This window comes from Megascapheus bottae, chromosome 8 (genome assembly GCF_031878675.1).
Source record: "Megascapheus bottae isolate mThoBot1 chromosome 8, mThoBot2.hap1, whole genome shotgun sequence".
NCBI classification, from domain to species: domain Eukaryota; kingdom Metazoa; phylum Chordata; class Mammalia; order Rodentia; family Geomyidae; genus Megascapheus; species Megascapheus bottae.
This window is the reverse complement of record NC_143516.1, coordinates 71,499,341-71,524,392: the sequence shown is the minus strand read 5'-3', so window position 1 is coordinate 71,524,392 and position 25,052 is coordinate 71,499,341. Positions and strand designations below refer to the sequence as shown.

At 39.1% G+C, this 25,052-nt stretch overlaps 1 protein-coding gene across 1 annotated transcript; it reads left to right on the top strand.

The window, feature by feature from the left end:
* Positions 1–201: 201 nt before the first annotated feature.
* Positions 202–11,901, top strand: Sdhaf4 (succinate dehydrogenase complex assembly factor 4). The gene is made up of 3 exons (XM_090338599.1): positions 202–302; positions 1,957–2,109; positions 5,901–11,901. Exons 1-3 carry the CDS (start codon positions 239–241, stop codon positions 6,008–6,010), a joined length of 327 nt encoding a protein of 108 aa, XP_090194725.1. The 5' UTR covers positions 202–238; the 3' UTR covers positions 6,011–11,901.
* Positions 11,902–25,052: the final 13,151 nt, after the last annotated feature.

The following is a 25,052-nucleotide window of genomic DNA, read 5'->3' as shown; positions in this document are numbered from 1 at the left end:
GGCCCCGGGCCCCACCCACCCAGCCTCGCCAGCCCCTGGCCCCACCCACCCAGCCGCGCCGGCCCCTGACCCCACCCACCCAGCCGCGCCGGCCCCTGGCCCCACCCACCCGCGCCAGCCTCCCCTAGCCCCACTCACTTGGCCTAGCCGGCCCCTGGCCCCACCCACCCAGCCGCGCCGGCCCCTGGCCCCACCCACCCAGCCGCGCAGGCGCAGACTGGGAGGGATTGGAGGCGCCATGAACGCATCTAGGCTAGCACCGTTGCTCTTCCGCCTCTCAGCCTCGGCTTGGAGCGCGACCGGTAAGGTATCCACCCCTTACAGATAGGATTACAAGCGCCCAGGCACTCTGGCGGTGGAGGCCAAGGTGTGTTCCCATGTCCTCCTGCCCAGGAGGTCGGGGCTGGACTACCGATCGATCTCTTTCCACCACTGCTCTGGCCCAGGGTCTCAGCTGCCCAGGATTGATGGAGATGTCCAGGGGCAGCACTTTGGTGGTTCTCTGGGAGGCGGCTGAAGAGGCCTCCCTGGAAAAGGGGACGCATTCGTTTACTTCTTTATATCAGAAAGCACTTGTAGCAATTTTCAGAATGGTTTTGGCCCTGCAGAACCTTATGATGTGTGTGTGGTGTGCCCATACTAGAGCTTGAATTTAGCTTGTTTGCTCTGTTAGTTGTGCTGCAACTCCATTCCCAGGACTTTTCTGCAAGTGTTGGCTTTAATATGCAATCTTCAGATCTCAGCTTCCCTAATAGCTAGGATTACAGGTGAGACAAGGCTTCAACTGGCTACAGGAGGAGGGAAGAAAGAGGAGAGGATAAGGGGAGGGAGAAGGGAGAGAGAGGGAGAAGAGAGTTCAGTTACATATTTAAGGGGAAAAACAAAGCAAGGGGCTGGGAGCATGGCCTAGTGGTAGAGTGCTTGCCTAGCGTGCATCAAGCCCTGGGTTGGATTCTTCGGTACCACATAAACAACAAAAGCCAAAGTGGAGCTGTTGCTCAAGTACCTGGTAGAGTGCTAGCTTTGAGCATGGAGAGTTTCAGAGACCCAAGACTGGCAGAAAAAAAAAATTAAGGCATGCTTAGCACCATATTAAATACAGGGAGAGATGACTGATGATGAAAGGGGTGATATGGATCAAGATGTATTGCGCACATAAATTGACATGTTGAATTGAAACTCTTGTTACAGTTACTTAAAGATAATGTGTAGTACAAAAGTTTAAAATATCAATCACAAGAATAACTTCAACTTTTAACATACTGTGTGAAATTCTTTACTCCTTTTTCTTTCTTACTTTGGTACCTGGTGTATTATATATACATTTATTTGTTTATTTGAGTCAGGGAAGGGAAGGGGAAAAACAAGATGATGAGACAAAGGACAAAGGATGAACCAAAGTAACAGTGATATTCACAAGACAAAATGTTGGAAATGAACTCTACAACTTGGAAAAGTGTGGAGGGAGGGAAGTAGAGGATAAAACAAGGGAAGGGGTAACAGTTCAAGAGGTAATATACTCACTACCTAATGAACGTAAATGTAATTTCTCTATGTATCACTATGATAAATAAAATACAATCCCCGTGTGATTTCTAGATGTTTAAGTACTAAATATGTGTATTTGGTTATGTGAAATAGGATAGGTAAGGGGGAAAAACAAGATGAGGGGCAGAGGTGAGGGGAGGGAATTGGGGACCAAGACATGAGAAAGGGTAACAATGTTTGTGAAGTAATGCACCTTCTATCTGGTGAATATAATGTAACCCTTCTATTAATTACAATAAAAATATATGGAAAGAAAAAAATAAAAAAATAAATGGGTATGAGATTTGAGGTAGTAATTTTCACTATGTCTATGTGTGTCATTTGAAATAAATGCAAGCAAAATTGTTTAAGATGTTCAAGTAGGATAAATGAAAGTGCTCTGTATTTCTGTTCTTTCCACTCTGCTAGAGTCACCCCTTCTGTATCATTCTTCGAGAAAAACAAGCTCTTCACAAGGAGAAAAGCCTAAATCTGTCAAACAATCCATGAGGAAACCAAAGTTACCAGTTGGCCGTTTTGATGAACCAGAAGATTCCATTTTAGAGAAAGAACAACTGAAAAGTGAGTAAAACTTCTCAATTGTTACAGTTACTGTGATAATAAGTGAAAAAATATTAAATAACTTACAACTCTTTAGCAATAGTAAAGCATCATTTACCAATGACTAAAATAACATTTTGACCATAAATGTTTGTTTAATGATAAAGGTTTGTTTGGCTTGATATATCTCATTATTCATAGGACAAAATATGTAAGTTTATTCTTCGATACAAATGACAAATTACCTGAGCAAACATTTTATAAATGTTTCCTGCTGTTAGGTTATTTTTTTTCTTTTTTGAACAGAACTGGTATTTGAACTCAGGGTCTTATTCTTGCTAGGCAAGTGCTCTGTCTACCTGAGCCATTCCACCAGTCCTTTTTGTGTTGGATTTTTGTGAGGGGAAGGGGTGTCATGGGGCTTGAACTAGGCCTAGGTACTGTCTCTGAGCTCTTCAGTTCAAGGCTACCACCCTCACCCTTCAGCTAAGCCCCACTTCCCATTTTCTAGAGTTTATTTGGAGATTAGAGTCTCAGGCCTTTTGTGCCCAAGCGGGCTTTGAACCTTGATCCTCAGATCTCAGTCTCCTGAGTAGCTAGTATTACAGGCATGAGCCACAGCACCCAGCTGTGTTGGATATTTTTGAAATAGGATCTCACTTCCTGGACTGAGCTGGACTACAGTCTTTCTATTTTTGCTTCCCTACACTTCTGGAATGACATCCTGACAAGCCATTAGTCAAGATGGAGTCTGGGGCTAAGAATGTGGTTTAGTGGTTGAGTGCATGCCTAGCACGCATGAAGCCCCGGGTTTGATTCCTCAGTACTACATAAACTGAAAATTCCAAAAGTGGCACTCTGGCTCTCAAGTAGTAGAGCAAAAGAAGCTCAGGGACAGTGCCAAGGCCTTGAGTTCAAGGCCCAAGACTGGCAAAAAAAAAAAAAAAAAAGAAGAAAGAAAAAATGGAATCTCATGAAGTTTTTTGCACAGACTGTTCTCAAACCACTATCCTCGATTCTCCAACTCCCAAATAGCTAGGATTATAGACCTGAATCACTGTGCCCAGCATGCTGTTAAAACTTTTAACAACAGAAGGTATAGTAAATGTTCATTAGGATAAGGGAAGAGCAGGAAACCTTCTTCTCTTTTCTAACCACTACTCTTTATTGTATTCTATTCACAAATGAGCTTCTCAATCTACTGCATCTAATTCAAGAGAGCAGCCATAGGTTGTAGGTGTAGGTCAGTGGTAGAGCAACTGCTGAGCAAGAACAAGGTGCTGAGTTCAAAACTCTGGTACCACCAAAAGAGAGAAGAAAGAGTAGCCAGATGCAAATTTTTTACCTATCAATTGTAAATTTCTGAGTGCTAGACAAACACTCTACCACTAGGCCAAACTTTCAGCCACAGTGAAAAAAAATTTTAAGAAAAAGATTAGATATATATATGGCCCTACTGTTCCTAACTGTAGAAAATAATTGAAAGCAGGAACCTGACCATATTTACATATATCCACATTTATAGCATTATTCATAATAACCAAAATGTGGAAATAACCCAATTATCATCAGCACATGACTGTATTTACATAATGTAACAAATACATGATAGAATATTTTCAGTCACAAAAGGCGATGGAATTTTGATTATATACTCCATAATGGATGGATCATAAAATAAGCCAGACACAGAATAACAAATATACAATTCCATGTACATAAGACATGTACAGTAGGCAAATTCATAGAGAAGAAAGGAGACTAGAACTTAGTTACCTCAGAAGCTAGTGTGATGGAATTGGAAGTTATTCAAGGGATTCATGGCTTTCACATGGAGAACAGTGAGTTTCAGATATACACACCAGTGATAGTTGGACATTGTTAATGTATTTAATGGAACTGAAGTTTTCATCTACTTATAGTTAAAACGATAGTGTTCTGCCACACACAAAAATCCCCAGCAAATTTCAAAAATTATTCATCTGACATCATAGTAAGCATTTATCTTAATTGTGAATATCTCACATTCATAGTGAATATACTCTTCCTTAGAAACTTCTGGTAACTATTAGCAAATCTAGAAGGTATTTTGTAATGCTTACTTTCTTTGAATAATCCACAACCATTGATAGGATCGAAAACATTTCTGAAATTTTCTTTCTTTTTTTTAAAATTTTTTTTGGTGCTAGTTCTGGGAATTGAACTCAGGGCCTTCCTTTCTTACTCAGCCCTTTCACTCAGGACTGGTGTTTTGCCACTTATTTCAGCCATGTCTCTGCTTCTGGCTTTTTGCTGGATAATTAAAGTCTATTGCATTTGTCTGTCCAGGCTGGCTTTAAGACACAGTTCTCAGATCTGTGTTCCGAACAGCTAGGATTGTAGATGTGAGCCCCTGATTCCTCAATTAAAGTGTAGACGGGGCTGGGATTGAACCAGTGGAAGGGGATGAGAGAAATGAAATTGTGATGAGAGATAAATGTGATAGAAGTACTTTACACATACACACACGCACGTGCACACACACATACACACACATAAACACAAGCATATGGATATATATGTAGATATATGAAAAATAGCACAATAAAACCCACTACAAACTGTTAAAATAGGAAAATGGATAAGGAGTTGTAAAAGAATCTTTATGAGATGAAGGTGAGTGAATTAAGTGTATTATATAAATTTATGATTATTATAATCATGGAATTTGTATAATTTATGCTGCTAAGTTTAGTATGTTTTGTTAGGGAAGGGCTATATGAGTTTGACAATTTATGTTTTAGTTTTCAGAAGACACACTGTCAAAGAATTAAGGTTCTTATCTAGTTCATTTCATATCCTTTATAAAGAGCAGTAAAGTGAGTGAGGCAGAAAGCTTAAATTCACACTTGGTTTCATTACTTAGTATCTGTGTGACATTAGCCTTTTGTGTCTCAGGTCTAAAATGGGGACAGTATTTCTTTCTGATTGACAGGATTTATTGAGAGGATTAAAGGAGTTAATAAGTTTAAAGTGCTCCGAATTAAAAGTCAGACATGACAGTACATGCCCGTAATCCCATCATTCTCCTAATCATTCATTCTCCTAATGAAAGTGTGGTTATTCTCCACTTTCTTGTTAAAAAAAAAAGGAAAGGAAAGGGCCAGGAGTTTGGCCTGGTGGTAGAGGGCTTGCCTAGCATGCACAAAGACCAAGGTTCGATTCCTTGGTTCCACATACATAGAAAAAACAAAAACAAAACAAAAATGTTGCTGTGGCTCAAGTGGTAGAGCTCTAGCCTTGAAAAAGTCCAAGGATAGTGTTCAGGCCCTTGGTTTAAGCCCCAAGACTGGAGGGGGAGGGAGAGAGAGAGGGGGAGGGAGAGAGAGAGAGAGGGAGAGAGAGAGAGGGAGAGGGAGAGAGGCAGAGGCAGAGGCAGAGGCAGAGGCAGAGGGAGAGGGAGAGGGAGAGGGAGAGAGGCCGGCAGGCCGGCAGAGACAGACAGACAAAGACAGAGACAGAGACAGGGAGAGAGAGAGACAGAGACAGACAAGACAGACAGAGAAGCACTAAGTCAAAGTGACTCTTTCAAACTAATTTCATTTCAAAATCTTCCAAATCCCAGCAGATTAATGTTAGTAACAAAATTGACTGAATATGAAAATTACATCCTATTGTGATTTTTTAAACTTGAGAGAAAAAGAACCACATTTAAAGATCATCTAAAAATATGGCCAGTCACCTGTAACCTATTATACAATGCTGTCTTCAAAATAATTGGTTGATTTTCCCATCTCTATTGATTACTTTGTTTATATCTCATCTTTCTTTAGAATTTCCAGGTGATATTAATCCAGTTACCAAAGAAAAAGGTGGACCCAGAGGCCCAGAACCTACCCGATATGGAGATTGGGAACGAAAAGGACGCTGTATTGATTTTTAAGTCAAATATTCTTTAACTTCATTTTCATTTATTTACATTTGAATTGTTATTTCCAGTTATTTTCTTTTTCTGTGTATAAGTCATCTAATTTTTATCATATGTTTAAATGTATATAGAATGGATTTGGAAGAAAATATGCTGCTATAACTAAGAATGGGAAATACTTTTATGTTAGCAAGTTAACTAATAACGAATGTACTGGGGTTTATAAAATATCATTAGAGCTATAAAGCTTCATCATTTTTCAGTTTGATCAGTTGCTTATAAAATACACATGTAAAGAAAATAATTTTGTGCTGAGAGTGTGGCCTAGCAATAGAGTACTTGCCTAGTATGCATGAAGCCCTAGGTTCAATTCCATAGTACTACATACACAGAAAAAGCTAGAAGTGGCACTGTGGCTCAAGTGGTAGAGCTCTACCCTTAAGAAAGCTCTAAGAGAGTACCCAGGCCCCAAGTTCAAGCCCCAGGTCTGGAAAAAAAAAAAAAGAAAGGAAAAAAGAATAAATAAACAAATACAATTAAAATACTTGCATTAAAAGTTCTGCATACAATAATAAAAGTTATTAGTTAAAAATAGTGAACTGAGCACAAAATGACCTGAGACTCTTATCTCCAATTAACCTCTAGAAAAGGGGAAGTGGGACTTGGCTCAAGGGTAGGGCAGTAAGCCTTGAGCTGATTAGCTCAGGGACAATGCCCAGGCCCAGGGGTAGGGAGGTAGCCTTGAGCTGAAGAGGTCAGAGAGAGGGCCCAGGCTGAGTTCAAGAGGCATGACCCACCCCCCCCCCCCAAAAAAAATAGTGAACTGAATTGAAATGTTTATTAGTTTGTAAAACATAAGGTTCAAGTGTAAAGCAAATGTGATAAAAGGAGAGAATGAAATGCATCAATTTAGTTTATTTTGATGATTCAAGAGTCCATGAGACTCTTACCTCCAATTAACAACCCAAAAGAGAAGTAGAGTTGTGGTTCAAGTGGTAGAACACCAGCCCTGAGCAAAAATGCTAAAGGACAGCACCCAAGCCCCAGCACACAGACAGATAGACACACACACACACACACACACACACACACACACACACACACACACACGCAGAGCTACTCTAGGCTTTTTGATAACTGGGTTGAGAAAAGTCCAAATCTGAAATGAAGGGTAAGAACTGCTGGGTTCTGCTTGCATTTTTTGTCTTTCTTTTTTTTCCAGTTGTTTTTGGTGGTTATGGGCTGTGGGTGTTTTTGATCAAGGGTATTGCTATACCACTTTGAGCCACAGTTCCCCTCCCAGTTTTTTGGTTAATTGGAGATTAGAGTCTCCTGGACTTTCCTGCCAGGACTTGATTTGAACCACAATCCTTAGCTCTTTGCCTCCTGAGTAGTTAGGATACAGGCATGAACCACCAGCACCCTGCATAAGACATCTTTTATTTCGTAAGTTGAACTTACGAGAGGACTAAGGGGATATGTTTTAAAATGAATAAATATCTGAAAGTATTATCTCTCTAGAAACAAACTCACGAATGTATTTATTCCTGTGAGTCAATCGTTTTTTTCTACCAGTTGTCATCTCTGAGTCTACATTTATCTTCTATTTGCAGTTACTGCTAATAACCACATTTCTTTAAATATATTCTGTAATTTAGTCAATATAAATTATCAAAGATTTATTAAGTTTGTATTCCAAAAATTATGTAAAATTATTTTGTATTTGTATTTTGAACTGAAAGACATTTTCAAAACCCTACAAAGACTTGCTTTTATTCCACATTCATTATCATCATATGTGATAGAGAAGATAATTATTATATTGTAAAAGTAAGTATAAAACACAAAACAACCAGTCTGGAGATAATAATCTCTTTAAGTGGGTGCTAGCAGCCACACCTGTAATCCTAGCCACTCAAAAGTTTGAGACCTGAGGATTGTGGTTCAAAGTAAGCCCAGGCAAAGTCCGTAAGACTTTTATCTCAACTAAAACTACCAAAAAAACAAAAATGGAGCTGTAATCCAAGTGGTGTTAGTGGAAAGCCTGAAAGGCTCAGGGACAGCACCAAAAAAAAAAAAACAAATATATTTTAACCTCTGTTAATGTTATTCATGACATACCAAACATATGAAAAATATTGTATTCATTGTGTCTTACAAATTTTAGTGAACACCTTAGAAACTCTCAGTCATAGAACTTTCCATGGCAGCCATGGAAAGAAATACATGGTTCATATGGTTCATGTCTTATAATGGGAAGCAGAGTCAATTAAGAGCCCAGATGTTATCCTGTGGGATTCACCAGTGTTCTTTTTCTTCTTACCAATGAGTATGCTAGGGCTCTTAATACAGGACCACGCCCCTGATGGGCAATATTGACTCAAGAACATCTTATTACCCTGCTCAGAATTTTCCTTTGAGTTGGAGAGAGGGTAATACTAGGGTTTTCACTTAGTACTTCCTGCTTTTGATCAGCTTTGTCACTCAAGGCCTTTGCTCTATCACTTAAGCCACACCTCTACTTCCTTCATTTTGCTGGTTCACAAGAAATAAGAGTCTTGTGGATTTGTCTGCCCAGGCCCAGGCTGGCTTCAAATCATGATCCACAGATCTTAGCTTTCTAATCTAAGCTAGGATTACAGATGGGTACCACCAGTACCCTGCCAGAATTTTCTTAGTACTGTGCTACAATCTGAGACTTACTACACAGTCTTCCTTTTCACAGATGCCAGACCATACTGGATTATCCCCTTTATAATTCAGAGATGTCTCTTCCCAATAAAATTCTTTCAGTTTCAATCCCATCTTGTCCTTGTTGCTTAGAGAACACAAGTTTACATGGGCAATTTTTGTAATGATATTTTTATGTATTATCAGTGGTGAATTTTATGTATTATCAGTGCTGATTATCTCAGGTTAGTGAAAGTTGCTAGTGATCCATGCAGTCTTCAAGAATTCACTTTGGCTTTCACTCTTTTACTATGTGGACTCAAGCCTGGTAATGCCAGTGTTTGCTAGCCTGGGTCAAATAAGCAGATTCCAGTATCACCAACAGGTATTAATCACACAACAAATGATGCATTTCCTTGAGGTACTGCAAGTGCCTTTTTCGTCTGCAGCCTATCAAGGTAATTCATTTTAGATTCTTCACTATTTTTCAAAATTTATTTTCTTTTTTCTAATTTTTTTATTGTCGGGGTAATTGTATAGGGGGTTATAGTTACATTTGCCAGGTAGTAGGTGCATTACTTCTCACACATCGATACCCCTCCTCAGGTTTTTGTCCCCATTTCCCTTCCTCTACCCCCTCCCAATCATCTTGTTTTCCCCCTTCCCTTTCCTATTTCAAATAGACAAACATATATACAATATGCCAGGTAACAAAGTCAGCTACAGTAACAATATGACAAACAAAGAAAAGAGAAATAACATAGTACATTAAGAACAACAATCACACAAGATAAAGTTCTTGTTTCCATATCTTAGAGATCCTTTCACATAGCATCATCCTATAGTACCTTCTGAACCTAAGTTTGGAGCTAATGTAATCCTCTGCTAGGAGAGTCCTAGATGATAGTTTCTTTGCTGTTTATGAAGCAAACAGTTCCTATGTATGCTAGCATTCAGTAGCTGAGAAGGTAATAGAGGTCAAACACGTTAGAAGAGGAGCTGGCTATGGTGATGGCACTCCTAGCACATAAGAGACAAAAAAGAGGCAGGAAAATTACAAGGCTATCTTGGTCTATATAGTCTTTGTCTCAAAAAATGAGGAACAAAAGTAATAACTTATAAATAAGGCTTCATAAGCTGTCACACAAAGTTTTTTGTTTTTTCCTACTGTGATCAAAGTTTAAACATAGCTCAGGCACTGAATGGTTCACACCTGTAATCCTAGCTACTCAGGAGACTAACATCTGAAGATTTGGGTTTGAAGCCAATACAGTAGAAAAGTCAGACACTATCTCCAGCAAAAAGCTGAAGTGAAGAATGGTCTAAATGGTAGAGCTACAGCCATGAACTCAAGGCAGATCATGTGCTACACGCTCGCCTGAACATTTTGATAAGACTTCAAACCGAGTAAATTGACCCATTGCAACAAAGGTACATTTCTTCAAAATTTAACTTTAGAATTTGAGTGGAACTATCAGATGTCGAAATAATGCTCATTAGATTTATTAGACTTTCAAGCTGGCCCAAGAGGCCAGTACCTCCTGACAAATTGCTAGCCACTTCTGAGCAGTAATATTGGCATTAAAATGACAGCCATGATGCCTCCATTTGTTGTATTATGGCATGGTGTATTTGGGGAGTTGCAGAGCCTCTCAGCAGGAGAACCTGTGTTGAGGTAAGAAATAAGAGATTTTTAGTTAAACCGAAGACTTTATTTGGGAAATGAAAGCCTTGATAAGTAATTGCCTAGACTTTGAGCCATATATTTTCTCTTCTGTTTTCTTACAAAATTTTTGCTGGACATTGAGAAATAAGCTGAGACAAATATGTTTATTTAGTCAGGCTCCAGTGGCTCATGCCTATAATCCTAGCTACGCAGGAGCCTGGGATCTGAGGATTGCAGTTCAAAGCCAGCCAGGCAGAAAACTTCCAGTAAGACTCTTATTTCCGATTAACCACTCAAAAATCAGAAGTGGCTCTAGGGCTCAGACTGGTTGAGCACTAGCCTTGAACAAAAAAGCTCAAGACAGTGCCAAGGTCCTAAGGTCAAGTTCCATGACCTACCAAAAAATATATATATTTGATGATATAGTATAATAACAATAAAAAAGCCTACCATAGGCTTAAATTCCAGCTCTTGTTAGAATTCTATTAAAATATTGAAATTATTTAGATGTACATGAATCAAGTTTTAGTATACTATTTTATAGGCATATGAAACTGTTTATTGTAATATTTCTTTCTTTGGGTTCTCAGGTGTGGTTTAGCAGTACAAGAACTCTTCATATTTATGAATTCTTGAATTCCATAGATTCAGTATAAATGTTTTAAAACAAAGATTTTGGGCCCCACACCAGTGGCTCCTACCTATATTCTTAGCCCCCCAGGGAAGCTAAGATTTGAGGTTTACAGTGCAAAGCCAGCCCAGGCAGGAAAGTCCATTAGACTCTTCTCTCCAATTAAATAGCAAAAAACACCAAATAGATAAAACAAATGGAGCTGTGGCTTTAATGGCAGAATGTCAGCCTTGAGCAAAATAGTTCAAGGACAGCACCCAGGCCCTGAGTCCAAGCACTACTATTGAAGCACCTACTGAGTTTGGGGAGGAAAGGAATATTGTGAATTTGAGGCTAGACTGGGCAAAGTTAGTGGGATTCTATTTCAAAACAAAAGGAAACCAGACATGTTGACTTACACCCATAATCTTAGCTACTTGGGAGCAAATAAAAAGCTGGGTATGCAGTGTGTACCTGTCATCCCAGCTACTCAGGAGGTATAAGTAGGAGGCTCATGGTCTAGGCTAGCTTGGACACAAAGGACAGCCTATTCTAACATTGACAAAAATCAGAAAGAATTACAGGTGTGGCTCACATGTAAAGCAGCAGCCTAGCAAGTATAAAATGAAAAGACTGAACATGTAGCTCAAGTGGTAAAGCAGAGGCCCAAGTGCCACACACACACACACACACACACACACAGTCACACAAATTCCAGGAAATGAAATGCTATTTATGCACTACTATCTGCAATTAAAAAAAAAACTAATTTGAATTGTTTTGTTAGACATATAATGTGCATATGCGGGAATATGTAAAATAAAATGCAAAATTGTAAAAGTAAAACCTAAATAGTTGCTAAAGTGTCTTATGTTCTGTTTATTGCTGATCATTTGAAAAATGCTTGTATAGCAATTGAGCATTTCAGCCAATAAATTTATTCATGTCCCTCTTACATAAGTTGAAAGTGTATTACTTCCAGACTTAAAATTGTGTGGCAGCCCACATTCTTTTATAATTAAGATCTAGATGTATTTAAGCACTGTATTGCCAACTCCATTTTTTCTTTTTCATATATTTTTATTGTAATTAATAGAAGGGTTACATTATATTCACCAGATAGAAGGTGCATTAATTCACATACATTGATACCCTTTCTCATGTCTTAGTCCCCCTTCCTCTCCCCTCATCCCTGCCCCTCATCTTGTTTCCCCCCTTCTCTATCCAATTTCAAATGACCAAATAAGCATATATACAATATATCAGATAACAAGGTAAAATACTGTGACAACATGAGATAACCAAGGGACAGGAAAAGAGATGAGAGAAAACATAGTACATTAAGGACAATAATCACTCATTATATGGCTGCGAACTTCATTTTTAGCACAATCTTAATTTGAAGCTTTGAAATCAAGGTCCTAATCAGCTATTGCTTAGTAAAAAGGAGTTCTAGACAGACTAGAAGTGAGTTTATTGATGATACAGGTGTGAAAAAGGTAAAACCTCAAAAGGGCTTTTAGAAGCAACTTAAAAGATAGTATTGGAAACTAATAGCAATCACAAGGAAGTACCTAGAAGTGTTTATTGCAATGCTTTTCCTTAAGTACCTTACTGTGGGGAGAAGTTCCAAACTGAGATGTTGTGCAGGGTGAGCTGTGACTATTACTTTAAAATGTCATGTAATCCTTTCCACAAGGGGGTGCCAATCAAATTGGCTTGGGTAACAAAAGATAAATTTGGTTAACTAAAAAGATATAAATTTGGGGTTCCTTTACTTGCCGGAAGCTTCCATATTTTTTCTCATCCCGAAGACAATTACTTAGTTAGAGCCCTTAAATTAAAAAATGCTTACATGAGATTTTTGGTTTAGTATACTCTTTCATCTTCATTCTGCTGCTCTGAAATATCAGGACTTGTGAGTTGGTTGCCTCAAATTTAACCTGAACCCTTGATTGTATGCCTCAGAGAAATCTATTATTACTCTTTTGAGTAATAATCTATTATCACTCTTTTGAGACTTCTCCAGTGAGTTAATCCTGACTATAATAGTTAGTTTTAGATGTTAACACTTAGCTGATAACTCATGAATTTATAAAGCTGTGTCTAGAGAGTATTTCTTGCACAGGTTAGCTTTTGAATCAGTAGACAGAAAAGCAGATCTGCTTGGCAGCTCAGAGGGCAACAAATCTGGACAAGAGTAAGAAGGTTGTAGACTGGCACTATCCAACCTTAGGGAACAAGGTGATGAGGAAGGGTGACTTCTCTTCTGGAAGTGGGACACCCTCCTTCTCCTGCCAAGAGAAGAATGAGAGATGCAAATCTAAGCCTTTAGATCCTGACACCAACCAGACTCCTTCCACACCAGGATAAACAGGCCTTCAGACAGAAATCAATTTCCCTGATTATACAACTTGCAGGCAACATATTCACTTGTCCAAGATTAAAATGCATTTCAATAATAAATTATCTCATATACCTTTATCTAACCTGCTAGTTCTATTTCTCTGGAGAACCTGTCTACTTAACCCTTCCTGCTCCTGCTGATCTCTGGAGATCACTACAACAGCTTCTTACAGATACCATATCTGATGTGCAGAATACTTCCCTCTGTGTATGTGTACTGTGTATGGCGAGCTGGCGTTTAACCTCTTTCCTAAATATCTTGGGGGTTGTTTATTTTAAATATGTCTCTAGTGAGAGTGATGTATGAAATTTAAGTTGTTGGAGTTGCAAAGGGGCTGTGAATCAGGACCAACTTTTTTGCAACTAGGTTTTATAGCAACTGGTACAGCTGTGGATTTGCCTGCTGTGATTGCATCAGTGGGGATACCAGTGGCTTCTGACTGCTGGGTGGTAAGGTGTTCTTGCATTGGACACTTGAAACCCAAAGACTTCCTCATTAGGGCAGATGTGAAACACATCTGAAACAGATGTGAGCCACCACTGTGTGGCAAGAGTAATTAGTTTGTAATTTAGGATTTAGTACAGCCAGGATACCCTGTCAATCAAGTGCACTCATAGAATTATATGCAGAACAAACCAAGTACAAAAATAGAATAGAAAATGTTATCAGACAGCAAGGGCTAGAAGAAAAAAAAATCAACAATCTTCATCGCCATACATCTCATCTCAGGAAACTACAGAAGGAGAAAAACATACAGTACCAGAGGTGCTACAAAAAGAGGTTCCAGGGCAAAGCTGGATGCAACCCAGAGCAATCAGGCAGAATGTGAGTAAAAGTGAAGGCTATAAGTGGGTGATATCCAAGGAGAAGGAGGAAGATGACAATCTGTTACTTAGTATGCTTATGAACTAAAAAGATTATGTATAAACAATTTACAAATGTTAGAGACTTTAGGAAACATGGTCTACAGGTACAGAGAAAATTTTGCAAATAAAAATGAGATAAAGCAACTTATAGTAGAAAGGATATGTAATTACAGTGTTCTACCTAGGTCACAATTTAACTGTATTATATATTCATAACAATTTTAATCCATTTACCACTATACTTTGTTAAAGATGAGATTTACCTGTATGGGGAGTTGGGGAGAAGTAACAGTCAGAAGGTGGTAACATGAAGAAGGATAGATAATGGGCCTGTTGAATGAAACTTGCCTCAACTACTTCAGCCTGAGTCTAAGTCACTACTCACAAGGTAGATTTCTTTCTGGTTTTTCTCAGTATCCTATAAGAGTTATCTACTCTCGGGGTGGGGGAGGGAAATGGGGATAAAAACATGAGAAGGGATATCAATGTTTGTGAAGTAATGCACCTTCTATCTGGTGCATATAATGCAACCCTTCTACTAATTACAATAAAAAGAATATAAAAATGCAAAAAAGTTATCGACCCCCATTTGCTGATATTGAATACAGTATTCTAGATTTGGGCTCATTATGCCACTGTTGTATTGAATAATTTGTCATAAATCATTCAAAAACCATTTTGATACAATATGTGATATTACTTGCTTTGATTTACAAGAAAAAGTTTTAAAACTTTTTAAGGACTTTTTTTTGCCAGTCCTGGGGCTTGAACTCAGGGCCTGTGCACTGCCCTTGGGCCTTCTCAAGACTAGGTAGGGCTCTACCACTTGAGCCACAGCACCACTTCTGGGTATTTTTTATGTATGTGGTGCAAAGAAATTGAACCCTGGTGTTCATGAGTGCTAGGCAAGCACTCTACCACTAGGCCAAACTCCCAGCACAGATAAATTTTTTATTAGAAAGTAATGGACTGTTTTTTATTTTTATGGGGTTTTTTTGAGAGAGAATGCTTTATTTGTCTTTCTTAATCAGGCTTATTTTGCATAACTGGATGGTTTCCAGTTCCATCCATTTTTCTTTCAAATGACATAATTTCATTCTGAATAGTAGTCCCTTGTGCATGCATATTGTTTTCTTTGTTAATAGGTTCATGGACACATAGGCTGATTTCACTGCTTGGTTACTTGTAAGCAGTCCTGGTAATTCGTAACGTTTGGGTATCTCTACTGTATGCTGACTTACCTGTTGATCATGGGATGTTTTTATTTTCCCTTCAACTTCATTGTGTATGGTATCTAAATGGCAGTTATTTTCTTTCAGGACTTGAAATACCTCACTAACATATTAAATGAAGTAAGCCAGACCCAAAGAAACATAGGCTCCATAGTTTCCCTCATTTGTAACAATTGGTATACATCTAAGGTGCACCTAACAGAGGATCATAATAGCTCAAAAGCTATGTACATATGGCCATATAGGATGAGCCTAAGCAAAATGAGCTCCAGGATACGGAAATAAGAGGTTTATCTTTATGATTGCTGTTCTTAATGTTCTGTGTGAAGCTGTATATTGACCCATGCCTGTAATCCTACCAACTCAGGAACTGAGATCCGAAGATGGTTCAAAACCATGGCAGGAATGTTCAGAAAACTCTTCTGTTCAACTAACCACCAAAAAGACAGAAGTGGAGCTAATGGACCTGGGCCCTGAGTTCGAGTCCCAGCAGCACAAAAAGGGGGGTGGGCATTTCAGATTTCTAAGGTCAGTATGAGAAGCTAACAAAAAGTTTCCCCTCGAGTTGCGTGAGGCAAAGCATTAACAGTTGGATGACAGTTGGACACTGTAATGTGTGCTGCTTTTACTATAGGTGATTTGGGAGACTGAGGCAGGAGGATTGTTTGAATCTGGAGTTTGAGACAAGTGTCACTAACAAAATGAGACCTCATCTCAAAAAAAAAAAAACCTTAATTTAAATGTGTGTACCAGTTCTAGAGCTTGAACTCAGTGCCTTTTGTTCACTTTTTTTCTGCAAAGCTGACACACTGACTATCCTTAACCACACCTTGCTTCTGATCGCTTTTTTTTTTTTTTTTGTAAATTATGGGGATTGAACTCAGGCCTTGGGTGCTGTCCCTGAGCTCATTGTGCTGAAGGGTAGTGTTCTATCACTTTAAACCACAGCACCACTTCTAGTTTTCTGGTGGTCAATTTCAGATAAGAGCCTCATGGACATTTTTCCCACACTGGCTTTGATTTGTGATCCTCAGATCTCGACCTAGGATTACAGAAGTGAGCTACCAATGCATGATATTTTACTGGTTAATTGGAGATAAGAGTTTCAGATTTGACTGTCTAGGCCGAATTTTAACCTCAGTCCTCAGATCTCAGCTAGGATTACAGGCACAAGCCACTGGTGCCTGGCTAAAATAAAAACCGTCTTCTACCTAGGAGCTGGTTGAGTAATATGAGGCCAGACAGGTCAAGCTAATGAGCTGCATGACAAAATAGGAAAAGCTGGGAAAGACTGAGAAGTGCCAGGTTACTAATAAATATTTTTCAAGTGCCTGAAACTAGCTTTAACACCATCATAATAAGGTTGTTAGTTGAACTACAGACCTTTATCTGCATTTTCTGTAAATGAAACAAGAATTTCAGACTATGTGCTGGATGCCAGTGGCTCAAAGCCAGCCCAAGCACAAAAGCCAGCCCAAGCACAAAAGTCTGAGATTCGTATCTCCAATTAACCACCAGAAAAACAGAAGTGGTCTGTGGCTCAAGTGGTAGAACAGTAGCCTTGAGCTGAAGAGCTCAGGTACAGTGCGCAGATCCAGAGTTCAAGCCCCAGGACTGAAAAAAAAAAAAAAACCAGACTCTGAGGCTTCATCCCATTTACTTTTCATAACCCACTCAATTCACTTCCATTTGTGTGTAGGTGTGTGTGTGCCAGTAGTGGGCTTGAACTCACAGCCTGGGCACTCTCCATTAGATTTTTCAATCAAGGTTGGCATTCTACAACTTGAACCACAGCTCCACTTCTGGATTTTTGCGAGTTATTTGTAGCTAAGAGTCTCATGGAGTTTCATGTCTAAGCTGGTTCTGAACCAAGATGTTCAGATTTCAGCCTACTTAGTAGTTAAGATTACAGGTATTAGCCTGGCACCCAGTTTTGTACTTCCTTTTTATTAAGGAAATCTAAAACAAAGGCAATCAGCAAAGTAAAGAAGACAAAACCTTCAACTTTCACATATTTAATTATTTTCCAAAGCTTAGCATAATTAAAATGTAAAAGGCACAAATAGTTGCGTGAAAGAATATGACTAACATTGTCAGATGCTCTGCCAAAGCCAAACATCCTCTTCTAGCATCTGCAGCCAGCCTGGGATGCTGCCAGCAGGTAAATGAGCTGCTACTGATCTCCTGCCAAAGGTCTCACCCAAACCTCCATACCACCTTCACTGCAGGCAAAGACATGAGCCAAGTTGCCACGCCAGGTCAGGCCACTGGAAAGATACTGAGGCGTGAAATGTCAGAACTATTTCAGTAACTGAAGCATCAGACTGTCCCACATTTTCCTTCAAAATGTCTATACTTGATAAATTTGTACTCATGCTCAAAATCAGCTTAAGGCCTAAATACTATGACTGGTATTTTGCAAATTTTTCCCATGTTTTCTCCACTAAACTTTATATTGTTCTTCCAGGTACAGATTAATATATTAGGGTGGAAGTTAACATGTGTAACTCATTAGAATGTGACATATTCATTATCACTTGGCATCAAACAATCTCCCGTGTAAATAGACGAGATAGCATCTTTGTGTTGTTGATTACACGTTGACTAGGGAAATTTTCAAAATAGGCAAAATAGAAAGGGACTGTGTAATATGCCTCCTATATGCTCATCACTCAAGCTTAAAATCTATTAGCAGTTTGGGTTAACAGTTGCTAATTCTGTTTATTTTCTTCAGTGATTTCCCTCCTCTCAGATGTTGCAAAAGCAAACAACTTCAGATAAGATTTATAAATTTTGATGTAGAGGACTTAATGCAAGTTTCAGAGAGTGGGTGCCTGGCTGGGTACCCTGGTTTGTCAGCATGAAGGAAGCACTGGCCTAGGGCTGGGGTACTGCATGTTCAGTGAGTTGAGTTTTTTGGTTTGGTTGTTTGTTTGCTTGCTTTGTTCATCCTGGAGCTTGAATTCTGGGCCTGAATGCTGTCTCTGGGCTTTGTGCTCAAGGCTTCTGCTCTGCCACTTGAGCCACAGCTCCACTTCAGGCTTTTTGTTTCTAATTGGAGATAAGGGTCTCTTCAAACTGAGATCCTCAGATATCAGCCTCCAGAATAGCTAGGATTATAGATATGAGCCACTGATGCCCAGCTGAGTTGTTTTTGTTTTTCCAATCATAATGTCTTCTGAGAAAGAAACAACTAAATTTACTGAAAGCCCTCAAACTGTTTTGTTTCATCTTAAGTGTAAAAGAGAATGCTTCAAGATCAAGAACAGAGATTTAATGACATGCGTTTGGAATTTCATTGTCTTTGCATTCAAGAAGGTTATTATTATCATACAGTTCCAATCTCTTTTTATGCAGTACATTTCCAATTCTTTTCCTTGGAAAAGTAGAGCTGAGGTTCTTTGGGACGCCTCTGTTCCCGAAATAAGCCTCTCATTGTTTCCAAAGAGTTGGGCATATGGTCTTTAAGACTGTTCTATTTTTAAAATGTAACTAAAACTCAAGCAAACACCCCATTCTCACATTTTACCAGCAGTCTAACAAGGAAGTTTGTCCCAGGACAGGGTCCTGATGCACAAGCTCATCTGCAGCTCACAGCCTTGTCCATTTCAACAGCTATGCTGGGCTCTTTTCTCTCTTCTCACTCTGTTTGTTGGCCACCATGAGACAAACAACCACCTCCACCACATATTCCCACTGCCATATTAACTCCTGCTTCAGGCCCACAATCAAAGGAGCCAGCCATCCTTGTATGGAAACCTCTGAAAGAGAAACAAACCTTTCTTCCTGGTTTCTCTCAGGTATTTTGTCAGAATGACATAAAGCTGACTAGCACAAAATGTCTACTATATTTGCAATGGACATGTTTTCAAGTAAGGTCACATTCTAGCCGGGCACTGTTGGCTAATGCCTATAACCCTCGCTACTCAGAGACTCAGATCTGAGGATCAAGGTTCAAAACCACTCTGGTCACAAAATTCTGTGAGACTCTTACCTCCAATTAACCACCAGAAAACTGGAAGTGATGCTGTGGCTCAGAGTCATAGCTTAGGGACCAGCCCTGGCCCAGAGTTTAGGTCCCATGACTGACAAAAAGAAAAAAAATAAAATAAGATCACATTCTCAGGTACCGTACCAATTGTTAGGGTTTGAACCTGTCTTTTTCGGGGGGAAGTACACAAGTTGACCCATGACAAAAGTCATGGCATAAAATCCCTTTAGGAAACCTGGTAAACAGTAGGTAGCTACTAGTTTTGAATGTTTCAAACATGCTTTGATAATGACTGTTCTCTTTGCTCAGCTGTAATTAACTAAAGACAGAGGCCATCCCCAAAAGGAAGCTTTCCCACTTATCTCACATTGCTTCAGAGAACAACATTCTAGGGTTATTGATAGCTCTGTGCCTGAGCTGATGAGGGTGTAGTCAGACAATTATATTTGGCATCCTCATTTCTAATGTAGTCTAGAATATCATGTCATTTCTCATTGGCTCCAAAAGACTCATTCAAATTCCTTCCTGTTTGTCAGCTGAAAGATTTGTGAAACATATATGTATAGGCCTCTTACTGCCAATCACACCATTTACTCCTACCTTACTCCTACCTAAAATTATTGCAGTTATAAGTTTTAATTAACTTGTCCTTCATAAAATTTTAGGAAAGAAAATACTTCCCTATCAATCTCTATAAAAAGTAAGAGAGAGATTTAAAAAGAATGACTTCTTCTTCTCTATAGGAGTTAAGAATATGGGTGGCTGGACATTTTTCTATCAGTTATATGAAAATGTAAAAACTACTCCATTTCTGCTCCAATTCATTTTATAAATCCCTACTCTGAATTCCTTAGTTCTAAGCCAAAATCTCTTCACCCCCCTCCCCGTTTTTTAAAGATCTCATAAATAGCAACCTCCCACTCAGAGACAAAATGGAAACAGTGACTACTGTTCTGTAATCATCTTTACACAGTTGCACAGGGGAAAAATAGTCTAAGAAGTAAGGCCATTCTAGGCAAATTCCTGTCAATATACATTGTGTTGCTAAATCTAAGACTTAAATACTATCAAAGTACTTTTATTGAAATACTTTTTGAAATTCCTTTTAGAAGAAGATGGGGCTGTAGGAAATTGCCCTTCAAGCCCACTTTAATAGAAAGTCATTGAATCTTAGTGATCTAAATTAAATACCATTTTTTTCAATGTATGCATCAGGGACTATGAGGAGTATATCCCTGGGTTTTGAGTGATCTAATGTGTGAAGATACTCAGACTTACCCAAGGGAAATAGCTGTGATTCATTGTTTCGTTTTGCATTAAGATGTGTTAAAGCTGGGCACCAGTGGCTCACACTCCTTGCTACTTGGGAAACTGAGATCTGAGAATGGCAGTTCAAAGCCAGCCTTAGTAAGAAATTCAAGAGCCTCTTATGGCCAATTAAGCAGCAAAAAAAGCCAGAAGTGGAAGTGTGGCTCAAGTAGTAGAGCACGAGCCTTGGGTCAGAATGCTAAGGAATGATGCCTACCCATATGAAGCCCCAAAAGTGGCACATGGAAACAAACAAACAAAAAAACCCAGCTTGGTGCCAGTTACTTGGGCCTGTAATCCTGGCTACTCCGAGTCTGATATATGAGGATCACACCCTTAAACCAGCCCAGAAGGAAAGTGAGGCCCTCATTTCCAATTAACCATCCTACTACTCTCAAAAATAACTAAGCCATTCAGAAGTCAGTAGCCTCGTACACCTACAATACACAAACAGAAGGCCAAATCAAAAAAATGATCCCATTCACAATAGCCCCCAAAAGAATAAAATACTTGGGAATATACTTAACCAAAGATGTAAAGGAATTATTCAATGAAAACTATAAAAGCCTAACGAAAGAAATTAAAGAGGACACTAGGAAATGGAAAGACATTCCATGCTCATGGCTAGGGAGAACCAACATAGTGAAAATGGCTATCCTGCCAAAATTGATATACAAATTCAATGCAATCCCCATCAAAATCCCAAAGACATTCTTTACTGAAATAGAAGATACAATCCAAAGATTCATATGGAACAAGAAAAGACCTAGAATAGCCAAAACAATTCTAGGCAGAAAGAGCAATGCAGGTGGTATTACAATACCAGACTTCAAACTCTACTATAGAGCCATAATAACAAAAACTGCTTGGTATTTGCACAAAAATAGACCAGAAGATCAGTGGAACAGAATAGAAGACCCAGAAATAGAACCACATACCTATAGGCAACTTGTATTTGACAAAAGAGCCAAAGATACACAATGGAACAAACACTGGCAAAACTGGGCAGCCACATGCAGAAAACTGAAAATTGAACCTAGCCTTTCGCCATGCACAAGCATTAACTCAAAGTGGATCAAAGACCTCAATGTCAGACTGGAAATCATGAAACTGCTATATGATAAAGTAGGAGAGACACTGGAACTCAGAGGCACAGGCAAAAGATTCCTGAACAGAATCCCAGGGTCATAACAAATTGGAGAGAGACTTGATAAATGGGACTATCTAAAAATAAAGTTTCTGCACAGATAAAAGCATAGTCACAAAAGTAGAGAGACAGCCAACCAACTGGGAAAAGATATTCACCAATAATACATCTGACAAATGCTTAATATCCAGTATCTACAGGGAACTCAAGAACCTAATCCCCCCCCCCAAACCCAATAAACAATTCACTAAATGGGCAAGGGAATTAAAGAGAGACGTATCAGAAGAAGAGATTAAAATGGCAGAAAAGCATTTGAGAAAATGTTCATCATCTATGGTCATAAAGGAAATACAAATAAAAACAACCCCCAAGATACCACCTTACCCCAACAAGAATGGCCAAGATTTTGAACTCAGACAATGAGAGTTGCTGGCGGGGTTGTGGAGAAAAAGGAACTCTACTACACTGCTGGTGGGAATGTAGACTAGTTCAGCCACTCTGGAAAGCAGTGTGGAGGTTTCTTAAAGAACTGAAAATTGACCTTTCCTACGATCCCACCATACCACTTCTGGGCATCTACCCTGAACATCATAACCATGATAAGGATACCTGCTCAGCTATGTCCATCTTTGCATTATTCACAATAGCCAGGCGATGGAAACAATCCAGATGCCCTACTGCAGATGAATGGATATACAATGGAATTCTACATAGCCAACAGACAAGATAAAATAATGGCATTCGCAGGGAAGTGGATGAATCTAGAGCAAATCATGTTGAGTGAGACAAGTCAAGACCTAAAGAACAAAAGGCGCATGGTATCCTTAATATGTGGCTATTAGATCCAAACAGTACAAGAGCGAGAACTCAATATTTGCATACCCAATGCTATGGACATGGTAATGGAAATATAAGCATAACTATATAGACATAAAAACCTATGACTCTATATACATAATGTTTTATTTCATAAATTAATATGTTTCTATGGCCTACAAACCCTTAGCCTAATTTTGATTAGGTTCTAAAAATTAAGTCCCAGAGATTGCATACAGAAGATTCCCTTCTTGAACACTAGTTTGTTAAATTTGTTATTTGAAATATGATGTAAAAATCAGTTAATAAAATTCTTTAATAAAATAAATAAATAGATAAAAATAAATATGCCAGAAATGATAGTGCATTAGCCTTGAGCACCAAAGCTTAGGGGCAGCAAGTGCCCAAGCCCTAAATTCAATCCCCAGGAACAGCATAAAAAAGAAAAAAAGAAATAGGGAGCATTAAAATTTTTAGAGATAATTTGAACAGAAGTTAAATATGAATGAGGATATGCTACACGTGTTTCATACTGCACTTTTATAAGGCATTCACAGAAGAGAGACAAAATATTTACTTGACTAACTGCAAAGTTTCTACTCAGAAGCTACCTAGTAGTTTTTATTTCTTTGGTTTACATTTTATTTTTGGTTTTATTTTTATATTTTGCCAGTCCTAGGGGCTGAACTCAAGGCTTGAGCACTGACTGTCCTTGGGCTTTCCTCAAGGCTAGTGCTCTACCACTTGAGCCGCAGCACCACTTCCAGCCTTTTTTTTTTTTTAATGTATGTGGTACCAAGGAATCAAACCCAGGTCTTTGTGCATGCTAGGCAAGCACTCTACCACTAGGCCAAACTCCAGGCCTTGTTTTTGTTTTTGTCGGTTTTTTTTTGAGACAGTCTCACTATGTAGCGGACCCCCAAACTCCATATTCTTTTGCCTTGGCTTTTTTTTTTTTTGCCAGTCCTGGGCATGAGCTCAGGTCCTGAGTACTGTCCTTGGACTTTCTCAAGGCTAGAGCTCTACTACTTGAGCCTCAGCACCATTTCCGGCTTTTTTCTATGTATATGGTACTGAGGAATCAAACCTTGGTCTTCGTGCATGCTAGGCAAGCACTCTACCACTAGGCCAAACTCCCGGCCCTCTGCCTTGTTTTTGAGAGTTCTGATTCCAGGCAAACACACCCAGCTCCTGTTGATAGTTTCTGGTTGGTTAAAATTAAGCTTTGTTTACTTAGACTAGTCCCTCTAAGTTGGGTTTTGATTTATTTGCTAGTAACACAGGCCCTGGAGTTGCCTGAGCCTGTCCCCAACTATTATTTTAACAAGTAGAAAAGAAACCTTACGACATTGCACTCCATTGTTGAGAGCAGGAGCTCAATGCAAAGCACTTGCCGAGCACGCACAACACCCTTGGTTTGATTCTCAGTACCAAAAAAAGCAGGCCCTAGTAGCTCATGCCTACAATCACAGCTACTCCAGAGGCTGAGATCTGAGGATCACAGTTTGAAACCAGCCCAGGCAGAAAAGTCCAAAAGACAGCTCCAGTGAATCAGGAAAGTGCTAGACCACAGGTTTTACTTAAGTGGTAGCACAAAGCCAATCAAGAGCTGTGTACGCTGTTATGGGGTCCAGAGATCAGTGAGCAATGATTGAGGTGTTAAAATTTTATTAAGCAGCCGGAGTGATGGCTCATGCCTGTAAACCTAGCTACTCAGGAGGCTGAAATATGAGGATCACAGTTCAAAGCCAGCTGGGGCACTAAAGTCAGAGAGGCTCTTATCTCCATTTAACCACCGGAAGCATACATATACATACATATATAAATATATATATATATATATTGAGCAAGGGAAGAACTGATGTGCCAAGACCACACCCTAAAGTCAGGATCACAATGTGCAGCCCCAAGCTTTAGCAGGACTGGGATTATAAAGACAAACATGGGTTGCCAGGCAGATTCTGCTTCAGCAAGCAAGAGTGACAGAAGCAAACTTTTGTAGTTAGTCTTGTATTTTGTGTAACATGAACATTTTTCTCAGGACATCCTGATCTTGGTTATCTAGTGCAGCTAGAGGGCCAAATAATGTAGAATGTTTTCTTTCCTTGAATCATCTCAGGCAGGCTTCAGGTCCTTCTGGCCTTGTTGAAGCCCCTAAATTTTTCAATTTTTACTAATATGGATTAACTATTTACAATAAACCTTTATGTTAGAGTTGGTCATAGGTAAAAAATGGCTTTTACTCTTCTGCAGATCCAGAGTTCAAACATCAGTGTTAACATACTTAAAATAAAATAAAAAATAAATTTAGGGGGCCGAGAGTTTGGCCTAGTGATAGAGTGCT

Coding starts and splice junctions, on each gene's coding strand:
- Sdhaf4 (XM_090338599.1), top strand. CDS start 239: ATGAACGCATCTAGGCTAGCACCGTTGCTCTTCCGCCTCTCAGCCTCG. Junction 303..1,956: donor CTCGGCTTGGAGCGCGACCG/GTAAGGTATCCA, acceptor CCACTCTGCTAG/AGTCACCCCTTCTGTATCAT. Junction 2,110..5,900: donor AGAGAAAGAACAACTGAAAA/GTGAGTAAAACT, acceptor ATCTTTCTTTAG/AATTTCCAGGTGATATTAAT.